General features: G+C 37.3%; 1 protein-coding gene across 3 annotated transcripts in view; it reads left to right on the top strand.

The window, feature by feature from the left end:
* Hspa14 (heat shock protein family A (Hsp70) member 14) overlaps window positions 1-11,753 on the top strand; it is a 37,811-nt gene that overhangs the window by 12,234 nt on the left and 13,824 nt on the right. For all 3 annotated transcript variants that reach the window (XM_033765613.1, XM_033765614.1, XM_010641969.3), the window contains 3 exons: window positions 374-478; window positions 1,678-1,839; window positions 5,661-5,816. In XM_033765613.1, coding sequence (XP_033621504.1) covers window positions 374-478; window positions 1,678-1,839; window positions 5,661-5,816 — 423 coding nt within the window. The remainder of the gene's footprint in view (window positions 1-373; window positions 479-1,677; window positions 1,840-5,660; window positions 5,817-11,753) is intronic.

Raw genomic sequence — 11,753 nt, 5'->3', positions numbered from 1 at the left:
TTTTTTTTTTTTTTTTTGGTACTGAAGATTGAACTCAGGACCTCACATTTGCCAGGCAGGCACTGTGCCACTGAACTAAATTCCTGGCCCCAACATGGACATTTTTAAGAGCTTTATTTTTCTTCCTCAGTATAAGCATGTATTTTCTTCATCAAGAAAATGGACTCTGAGCATTGTGATGTTCAACAGAAAGTGAACTGTTATAGAATAGCTTCTATTTCACATGTTGTTTTCTTCCTTCCAAAGATCATTACATTTCTTGTCCACTTGAGATCCTATCTGCTATTCCATAAATTTTTTAGCGCAGTATTTCCTGAAGTATCAGATTTAACATAATGTGATATTAAATTCACTGAAAGCAAATTGTTCACAGAGAAGCAGCTGGAGCAGCTGGATTTACTGTTTTACGATTAATACATGAGCCATCTGCAGCTCTTCTGGCTTATGGAATTGGACAAGACTCCCCTACTGGAAAAAGGTAAAACCTATATTTGCAGTTTTAAGTCTTTTTCAATGCAGAAGCATTGTAGATTATAGCAGTTACATTGGTAGTGGTTGTTATATAGTGTAGTGGTTCCCAATCTTTAAGAATGAATGATACTGAAATTCTCACCTTGAATTTGTTAAATAGTTGATAAAAAAGTGCTATGAAAGCAGAGAAAGGACATTACAGGAAGGAAGACTGAGCTTTTCTGACCTTACCTCCCTCATTTTGCCCTTTATTAGAAGAGTGGAAGGATATAGGTCTGGTCCACTTTCTGTACAAGCTAGGACACTTGATGTTGCCAGCATTTCCAGTGATTACACGTTTAGCAACAGTGAATACGATTTTGTGTGCATTTGACTTGGTAGGAGATGAGCAGAAATCCTGCATGAAGATTCAAGACTTCAGAAAACTTGACCATCAACACTGGCCTATAGATCTGATGGCTGTGAAACTTTGGAGAAATTAATTTAGATATTCTAACAATTAAAGAAATTAATATATATATCAATCTCTTAGAAATTATTGCCAGGCGTGGTGGCGCACGCCTGTAATCCCAGCACTTGGGAGGCTGAGGCAGGAGGATCGCTGTGAGTTTCAAGACCAGCCTGGGCTACATAGTGAGTTCCAGGTCAGTTTTAACTATAAAGTGAGACCCTGTCTCCAACCCCCCCCCAAAAAAAAAACAAAAACAAAAACAAAAAACCAGAAATTATTTTTAGGTAAACTAGATAAGTACAGAAATATATTATGAATTTTGATATACAGGAAGTAGGGAATTAGCTTCTAGTTTTGCATCTACAGAACATGTAACTTGCATAACTCGTAAAATACAGAATATAATAAAATATATGATGATATTTAATAATAATTTCAGAGTAGAATTTCTATATTCAGTTCTTTTAAAATTTATTATAATCACTAATCTCTTCCTGATTACTGTGAAAGTGTTTTGAACTCTGATTACTCAGACTACAGTTTTATGTGTATTTTTAGCATGACAAGATAAAGAACTTGGATTCAGAATATCTGGTTCAAAGCTGAATTTATCACCAACTCACAATAGACAATTAGTTATTTGAGAGTTTCAGTTTCCTCTTTTATAATTTAAAAGGATTAAATGATTTCTAATGTGCAACCTAGCTTAAAATGTGATTCTGTAATAAATTACACGCTTTCTCTTTCTCTTCAAGCAATATTCTGGTGTTCAAGCTTGGAGGGACATCCTTATCTCTCAGTGTCATGGAGGTTAACAGTGGGATGTATCGGGTTCTCTCAACAAACACTGACGATAACATTGGAGGTGCACATTTCACAGCAGCTTTAGCACAGTACCTGGCTTCAGAGTTCCAGAGGTGAGTATTGGCCTTGGTGATGCATTTTGTTTTGTTTTGAGACAGGGTCTCACTCTGTAGTTGAGACTGGCCTGTAACTCATTATGTAGCCCAGGCTGGTCTAGAACTCACAGTGATCCTCCCGCCTCAGCCTCCTGAGTGCTGGGGTTACAGGCGTGTGCCACCACGCCTGGCATTGGCAATGCATTTTGATTGAGATTTCCTGTTAAGTTTTGTTTTTGCTTTTTTCCTAATATATTTGGAAAGTGGATATTTTTACCTCTGATGTTATAATGTCCTAGGAAGCAGAGGCCGGGTTGCCCAAACAATGTGTGGAATTTTCCTTTAGTGCAGGAAGTTCATCAGCCACTGAACTACATGAACTTGGAAGCTCAGTGCTATTTTTTTCTCTTTAATCATCATGGATTGCTCTTTCAGTGTTTCTTTTTTGCATGGTACAGAGAATTGAACCCAGGACTTTTGCACTGCACTATATTCTTAGCCCCTTAAATTTTTGAGACAAGGTCTTGATAAGTTTCCCTAACTGGGCTTGAACTTGTAATCCTCTTGCCTCAGCCTCCCAGAGTGCTGGGATACAGGCATGAACCACTATGCCTGGTGATGGGTTGCTTGTTTGTCTACACAAAGAGGTGGTATAGGCATTGGGACCTCACTGCCTTCTGAACAATTTAAAATTTTTGGACCTGATAGAATTATGTTATCATCTTGTTCCAGTGAGTTAATGTCTTCTTTGTTTTGTTTTGCTTTGCTTTTGGTTTTCCTGAGACAAGGTCACGCTATATAATTCAGGCTGGCCTTGACCTTACTGTATAGCCCAGGCTGGCCTCAAATCTGAAGTAGTCCTCCTGCCTCAGCCTCCCAAGGGGTGAGAAACATCATTGATGTGTTTTTTTCCATGAGGAAAATGGGGTGATTTCCCTTGAAAACGCTGAACATTGATCTCAGCATCATGACCATTGAGGAAAGATTCATATCCTGTGATGGCATTTCTTTTGTTTTTAATTGGTACATTTTAGCAATATATGATAACAGAAGTAACTTTTGCTTCAGTTGTCACATTCACAGCAGTCTTCACACATGGAAACTGCATGCCGCACATACAAATTTTGCTTACACTGGTAGCATATATGTTTTGCTTTTCTGTTCTTTATGGTTGGGCACAGTTGACAACTTTTTGATTATCCTGTTGTTGTAGTAGGTCTTTGTGATGCTGTGCCTGCCTGTTCAGCTCACCAGTGGACTCTACAATTTTTTGTGTAATTCTCTGGGCAGAAATACTCTGGCTTTAAATAATCTCATGCGTTTCAGTCCTAATCCTCTTAAGAAAGTTTCTTTGTGGTATTTTGCACTTACTATTTTCTTTGTAAACTATCAAACTATTTATACCCCACATGCTTAGGATCAAATAAAACACATCCATTGGCCAATACTTTGTGTTTTGAGTGACATAGTTGCTGCATAACTCATAGTTACTGCGTAACTCATCAATATGTCCTCTGCCTTTGGTTTTGTTGTAGAAAGTTTCCATCTCAGGCTTCTATTTTGTTGAGATTTCCCGATCAGTATTTCCATCATGAAATGTTTGTTGACAGCAGTACTAGTTTGTTTTTCTTTGCCATATCTGAGGTCATTGTAAATCTTTCTGAAATCCAAAGATTGTACTGTATAATTTATGTTTTGAATTCACAGCATTTCACTTGGAATTTTTGCTTTGTTACTGTGTACAGTTCCTACTCTTGTCAACTTGTGCTGTGTTAGCAAATGAAACATTGGTTGGAAATTGGTAAACCAATTGTCCGATGTCACTTTCTGATTAGTTTCAGAGATGGGAACAACAAGTCTGTTCACAACATCTTTCAATTTATTACTATTCAAATAAGGACTTGGTGGCTGAGTTCCAGGATAAATTTCTAAATTGAAAGCATAAGTCTTCTAATCTGTAAGGGCATACATTTTTATGTCATATTTTGATCCATTGCTTTTAAGTATTTTACTTTCCTGTGATTATCATGGAAATGCCTGCTAAGGACAGCAGACCTATGAATGCTTTTAGCTCAGCTAGTGAGATGTCACAGTTGTGGCTATTGGTACAGACAGAACATTTTACGTGGATTTCAGCCTTTGTGTATTTCAAAACGTTTTGTAGCATTTCGTCTTTTACAATTTCTAACACTGAATGCCAGTGCTGGCATTCTGTCTGGTAGGTTTCACCCCTGCCAAGATCCTCGCTATACTTTTGGACCTAGTTCTAACATTGGATTATTCCATTTGGTTGCATGACCATTTTGCAACATTTTGACTAGTCAAATGTGCACTCCAATTGCTGTTTCTTCATCATCTGAATCAAGGAGGTCTGCATTCCCTGTGTCTGTATCAGCTGATTCTTGCTCCATTTCCCTCTCACAGGAAATTTGGCTCACATGGCCAACATCAAAGTCACTATGGATCATCCATGCATGAATAATCTGATGATTCACTTTTGACCTCCTCTAAAACTTGCAAATCTGGTTTTTTATGTGCCATTGTACTGAATTGGGTTGCTTTTATTAGAAATATCAAAAAAAACTTTAAAAAGCCCCAGATTTAGCACTGAGTATGTAAAACTGTTGCTACTTTGGAGCTCCTGTACACACCTTGCTGTTCATCTGGGTTCAAGTGGATGAAGATACAAATGGGTTTTTCCTTTCCCCAGATGCAGCTACTGTGAGTCACACCCAGATTCCCTTATGATAAAATAGATATTTTCATAACAGAAGAGTGGTGTTGAGTGTATTTTACTCCTTGTGATGCTTGGGTAAATATACACAAAACTTGTTAGATGGAGCATTATGTAGGTAAAAATCCTGGTTTGACACTTTGCACACGTGCATACACCTTAGTCTTCATCATATCAAGTGGATAAACATAAAGATTGCTTCCGGGCCGGGGATTTAGTCCAGTGGTTCCACCACCTGCCTTGCAATTGCAAGGTCCCAGGTTCAATCTCTGGTACCAGAAACAAACAAACAAACAAACATAAAGATTGCTTCCTGTATCCCCCAGGCACAGCTACTGAGATTCACAGCTAGCTACTATTGTGCTAAAGTACAGATTTTTAGTAGAAAAGTGTGGGATGGGTTGTTGTAGACCAATGTTATGCCCTCCAGGCTAAAATAATGTAGTTGAAATAATACTCTTTATAAGATTGATCAAACATTTTGATTAAAAACTTGAAAAACGTGTTTTCTCACTTATTTTAAGAAAGACCTATACTGCTTTTTATTACAAAGGTGTTGTTTTAACAAAGCAAATGATCGTTACTTAGCCAACAGTTTTAAAAATTAACAAACATTGGAGATAGAACTTTAATTTTGCATATTTTGTATGTGTCAATGAAGGAGCACCTTTAGGTTTTTTTAAATTTATTTTTTAGTGCTTAACAGATGATTTTAGACCACTGAAGAGTGATTATGCTACAATTGTAAAGACTGAGCTAAGAGTCTGCCTCAGTTCCGTAAGTTTCCTGTAGTCTGTGTTTATCTCACAAAGAGGTGATAGCTATTTTATATTCTTCAAAATACAATCTATTATTATCGTTAAATAGTTCAGCAATTGAAAGCGATAAGTAAATTAGTTACTCATTTTTATTGAAGGGACTATCCTTTTAATTGCAGAGAATATTCTTAGGAAAATGTAGGACTAGAAAGCCAAGTGCTAATATCTGGTGTGTAATATTGAGGCATGAATTTATTGTCTTAATGAGGATTATTCAGATTTTAGTTTCATGGATTTCTAAGTAACACAGTAATTTTAAACTTCAAAAGCTGTACTTTTTCATTTAGATCCTTCAAACATGATGTCAGGGGAAATGCCCGAGCCATGATGAAATTGATGAACAGTGCTGAAGTTGCAAAACATTCTTTGTCAACCTTGGGAAGTGCCAACTGTTTCCTTGATTCATTATATGAAGGTCAAGATTTTGATTGCAATGTATCCAGGTAAAACTGAAGTTCAAGAAATGCTAAAATATTCCAGGAGCACCTTATATAAATGCAATTTTCTTGTCTTGGGATTGTTTGAGATTTAGTAAATATGTACAAGGGGAGTGTTATTGTCTTTTGGGGTCCACATTTTTGTCAGATTAATTGTTCCCCAAATAATTAGTTATGATTGCCTTGCTAATTTAGGCTGTAATTAGCAGGGTTAAAGAAAGATGAGATGGGATTTGATTTCTTTTTCTAAATTGCAGTGATACCTCTTAAGTTCCTAGTTCTTGTTGCATAGGTTTCATGTGGGCTTTGGTCATGTTTCCATATCCCTTAATATACTAGTTCATATTGCGTGGCAGGCCATATTTTAAGTATTTTTTTTTCTATTTTGTGATTGAATCCTAATATCTTCCCTGTGAGGTAAGTACTAGTATCATCCTCTTTTTATACACATACAAGTAGAAATGGAGGTTTCATTACTTGCCGAAGGTCACGCAGGTAGTAAGTGGTGAACCTTCAGATAAATCCAGGCAGTTTGATTTCACAGTAGATCCTATTTAACTATTGCACTTTACTAAAGATTGACGTCTAACTTGTTTTGGGTTGTTCTGTCCAACATCATCAATGTTTTATGTTTTAAAAGCTTTTATGGCAGATGTATATGCAGAAAATAGTTTTTAATAGCTTTACCTTTGTGTAATTCAAGATACTACTTACAAGATAGAGTGTTGCTACACTGTTCCCCAGAAAGTAGAAATACAGGACAGCTGGACATTGCCCTAGGCTTTTGTTTCATATCTTCTAAGAATAAAAACAACTGTCTTTCTTTACCCAATTGGAGCTTCCCAACAATCTACCAGATAAATTTGAAACAGCCATACTTTAAAGCATTGCAGAATTACATTATTTTTAGGACTCTGTGCATTGGGCTACCTTCTCTTTCCGTCTTTCCCTTAATTGAACTTTTTCACTTTCCCTGGGCTTCCTGAGGTGTCTACATCTGCAGCTGCCCAGTACAGTAGCCATTAGTTACTCCAGGCTATTCAAATTTAAATTAGCATAACATAAAAAAGCAGTTTAAGTACTATACTCCGTAGTCTTAGGTAATTGGTGGCTGGCAGAAAGTTCTGTTGGACAGCTGCTATAACTCTTTGAAGAAAGTACTTGAAGCTCCAGTCCCAAAGATAGAAAAGGTGAATTGGAATCTCTTGGTGGACTGAGTATCTTTATAGTTTTCTATTTCTAGAATATGTAGTATGATCAAAAAACAGTGGATGTTTAAATTGGAAAAATGGATTACAGTAAAGAGTGCCACTAATTCCCTTAAATACCCCCCCTTGCTTTGAGCACACTTATCCAGTCACTCTTTTTGCTTTCTAAAGCAGTTCTGGAAGCCTTGTTTAGCGAGTGCCTTTAGGTGCACTTTTGTAGTTGCCCTCATGTTCAGAAATGAGTCAAAATGTTTCCTTTCTGTGGTCATTTTCACTTTGGGGAAGAGCCAGAAGTTGCACAGTGCAAGATCCAATAAGGTGGATGAAACCACACCATAATATTTTTATGGTACAGAAATTATTATGCCAGAGCTCACTGGTGTGTTCCTGAGTACAAGCTCAGCTTACACAGTTCCATCAAGGTCAAAAAACATATCAAAATCATTGATGTGATTTTTTCCACGAGGAAAGTGAGGTGATTTTCCTTGAGAACTCTGAACATTGATCTCAATATTGTGACCATAGACAAAAGATTCATCTCATGTGATGACATTACTTTTTTTTAGTTGGTACATTTTAGCATTTTAGCAATATATGATAACATTCATCATAGGGAATTCTTATATATATCTTACCATAGACAAAAGATTCATCTCATGTGATGACATTACTTTTTTTTAGTTGGTACATTTTAGCAATATATGATAACATTCATCATAGGGAATTCTTATATATATCTTTTTTTTCCCTTTCTCCTCCATTACTTTCAACCCCTCTTCCTTCCTTATTTACAAAAGCTTTGTTTCTATTTTTTCCCTTTTATCCTTTTTTTTTCCTTCTTATCTCTTCTTTTCATTCCCCCTCCCCCTTGCCTTGTTCCCCTTCTCGTTTGAACATTTTGGTCCTTATTTACACTTCTTATTTCTCAGACCAGAGAAACAATGTAGTATTTCCATATGTGTCCAATTTAATTCACTTGAGTATGGTCTCAAGGTCTCCTGTTTATCCTTCTTTATGACACAATAATACTCCATTGTATTTTTTTTAAATGCATCATCTTTGTCCATTCATTGGTTTGTGGACATTTGGGTTATTTCCAAAATTTTCCTGTTAACAGACTTCCATAGTAAACATGAATGTGCATTTATTGCTGTGCGATATGATGCTTTTAATTCTTTCAGGAAGATACGAAGAAGGGGAATAGTTAGGTCAGATGGAGCCTGTTGTTTTAGTTTTTTGAGGAATCTCCACACTGGTTTCCATAGTGGTTGTACCAGTCTACACTTCTCACCAACAGTGGAGAAGAGTACCTTTTTTCCCAAAGCCCCTCTAGCATTTGTTACTCGTTGATTTCTTGATAATAGCCGTTCTTTCTGGAGTGAGACACAGCTTCAGCATTGTTTTAATTTACATCTCTCACATGACCAGTGATGTTGAACACTTTTTTTATATATTTATTTGCCATTTTTACTTTTTCATCTGAGAAATGTCTATTCATTTAAGGTGCCCATTTTTGGATTGGGTCTTTAAATTTGGGGGAGTCTGATTTTTTTTTTTTTTTAGTTCTTTGTATATTCTAGACATTCATCCTTTAAGGAAGAGCTGGCAAAAGAATTTTTTTCCTTTCTGTGGATTGTCTCTTTGTTGGTGGTTTATTTTGTTGTGCAAAAGCTTTTTAGTAAGATGAGATCCCAGTTGTTGATTCTTTGTGATAGTTCCTGTGCAATCAGGGTTTTCTTCATAAAGTCTTTGCCTATACCAATGTCTTCAGTAGTCCTATCTATTCTTAGTGTTTTTAATATTTCAAACATTGATCCAATTTTGGGTTTTTTTTGTTTTGTTTTGTTTTGTTTTGTGTTTTGAGACAGGGTCTTACTATGTAGTTGAGACTGACCTGGAACTCATTATGTAGCCCGGGCTGGTCTTGAACTCAGAGCTCCTCCTGCCTCAGCCTCCCAAGTGCTGGGATTACAGGCGTGTGCCACTGTGCCCGGTTTTGGTCTTTTTTTTAATAAAGTGGAGTTTTAATCATAAAGAATGACAAACTAGAGACATTTGTAGCTAAATGGATGGACCTTAAGACCATATTCTTTAAGTGAAATAAATAGGATACAAATGGACAAACACAATAGGACACAATAGGACACAAACACTGAATTATTTCTCTGGTGTGAGAACCTGAAAGTGTAAATGAGGACCAAAATATATAATTGATATTGTGAAATAGGAAGAAAAGATTCAAAGGGGAAGGGGAACTGGGAAGAGATTTGGGGGGAAAAAAGAGGAGAAAAGAAAATAATGGGCCTTTACATTACAAACTACAGTACTCTGAAAAGGAGGTTGAAGAGGATACAGAAAATAGAAAGACATCCCTTGTTCTTGGATAGGTAAAACCAATATAGTAGAAATGGCCTTACTTCAAAAGTGTTACACAGATTTAATGCAAACTCAATAAAAATATCAATAGCATATCTCACAGATATGTAGAGAAAACATTTCTACAATTCATTTGGAACCAGAAGAGACCTAGAATAGCAAAAGTAATTCTGGGCATCAAGGGCATGGTCAAGGCAGAAGGCCTCACAATCCTTGATTTGAAGTTGTAGTACAAAGCTACTATGATAAAAACAGCATGGCACAAGCAGAAAAAAGAAAACAAATCTTTTCTAAATAGGAAGGGATGGAGGGGTTGAAGGGAGGAAAGGGGAATGGGGAAAAAGCAAGAACCATGATATACTATGAAGAGGTACAAATTCCTAATGATGAATGTAATCATAATGTACTTAAAATGCACCAATAAATTTAATGAATTAAAGACCAGATGGGTAGCTTTCAAGTTGTTCTACCTTGTTGCCCCCTGGGTTTTTCTTTGGTGAGCTGAAAGTGGGAAGTTGCATCTTGCTTAAGTGGTTCTCATTTTCTAGTTTTTGAGTTGGTTCTTTTATGCCGGGGGGGTTGATACTTATAAATTACTTATGGCAGTTAGCTTTATTGCTAGCGTTTAGAACTCTTAGGAAGTGACTCTTCTCAGAGATGTCTTCCAGGTGTAGCAGGCTTTTTGGTTTTGAGTCTGTTGCAAGATTCTGCTTCTTCAGTTTACTGGGATGAGAAGTTGCTGGCTGTTTGTCTTAATCCCTGGTTCTTTGGCACTGGCTTATGGTCTCACCATGCCAGGCAGAACAAGTGATTAGAATAATTATGTCACTTTGGCTAAAGTAGTTCAAGCAGCAATAATAGCATCAAACAGTCTAAAAAGTGACAAATTGTGGCAACTATGAATTTGTCACCTTTAACTGTATAAACTATCTTTATGGTTATATAACAAAATCTCAAATGAACCAGAAAATTGTATACAGTAAATATGCCCTCAGAATGTCAGTTTTACCCTCAGGGGAGGAAATTTAAAAGGGGTTGAGGGGGAATGGAGAAATAGAAGAAGAAATTAGTAGCAAAGCTGGAGGACAAAAGAAGATGTGAACTTTGGGAAACAGGTGAAGAAGACAGGAAGGAAAGAAAGAAGGGAAAATAAAAAGAACAGAATAGAACAATAATGATTTAAAAAGCTAGAAACACTGTTCACACTCATACAAAAATAAGAACAATCAAGAAAAAACAAAACCAAGAATAATAAAAAGAAGAAAAGAAAATGTGCCCTTTAGGATATGTCTGTACTGCACTGGTAGAGTGGACAGAGCCCGGATCTGCAAGCCTGCACTTTTAGTTCCACTGATGTTTAGGCTGGTTTCTGGCTGTGAGGCTGGAATTTGATTTGTTCAGCCTACAACACTCCTTATGTGTGCCTCCTGCTGACTTGATTTTGGTCCCTGCTTGAATTCAGCTCCTTGACCTCCCAACCCATTTAAAATCGGTTCTCCTCTGACACTGGGAGCCACTAGATGGAGCCAGCCTGCAGCTGGTCGTGACTTTCAAGCTCATGGGCCCTTCTTCAAATGGCTACCAGCCAATAGCTCTTTCCTGGAGGATGTCTTGAGGAAACCAGCCACTGCAGACTGCTTCCACCACTGCTACGTTGCACTGGTGCATTTCTCCTTGGAGGCCTCTGGGGTTATCAGTAGTCAGTGTGCATCTGCAGGTTCAAGCCACCCTTCCTATGCAGCAAATCAAAGCTCAGGAAAAAAGCGCCGCTTGCTGCCACCTCCTTTTACATTGAGGTCTCTCTTCACTGTCTCCGTAGGCTTCGTTTCTCACTTCAAATCCTTGCTGGGTCTTGGGGGCCCACTTCCCTCTTCATGTTGCTAAGTTCCATTGTCTGGATACCAAATCTCAGACAGTGTTTCTGAGCTGTTCACCACTCCAACGTCTTCCCAGAAGTCCCATGATGACTTTTCTTAAGAAGCTGGAATCTCAAGTGGAACCATTGTACAACTCCAGTGAAACTGAAAAAAATATCATGTTATTGCATTGTTAATGATGCATGTTTTTATGGCACACTTTAAACACACCTTCTCTCAATCACCAAATAGTCATAGCTCACAGACTGCACCAAATAAGTTGAAACTTGTCACACACTGTTACTGAGGTTCAGTGTGCCTTTTTGTTGATACACAGCAATAATATCACTGTATTTTTTTTATTACACTGCATATCTTAGTACTGAATTTATCCAAGTACTCAGTCTGTGTTGTTAGTATCAGTAAGAAGAAAATGAATTTTTCTTTCCTCCTTCCCTCCCTCCCGTCTTTCTCTCTGCCTCTCTCCCCCTCCCCCTCCCCCT

The sequence above is a fragment of the Fukomys damarensis genome, unplaced genomic scaffold (genome assembly GCF_012274545.1).
Source record: "Fukomys damarensis isolate Sample0158 unplaced genomic scaffold, DMR_v1.0_HiC HiC_scaffold_19, whole genome shotgun sequence".
In the NCBI taxonomy this organism is placed as follows: Eukaryota; Metazoa; Chordata; class Mammalia; order Rodentia; family Bathyergidae; genus Fukomys; species Fukomys damarensis.
This window is presented reverse-complemented; position numbering and strand designations above follow the sequence as displayed.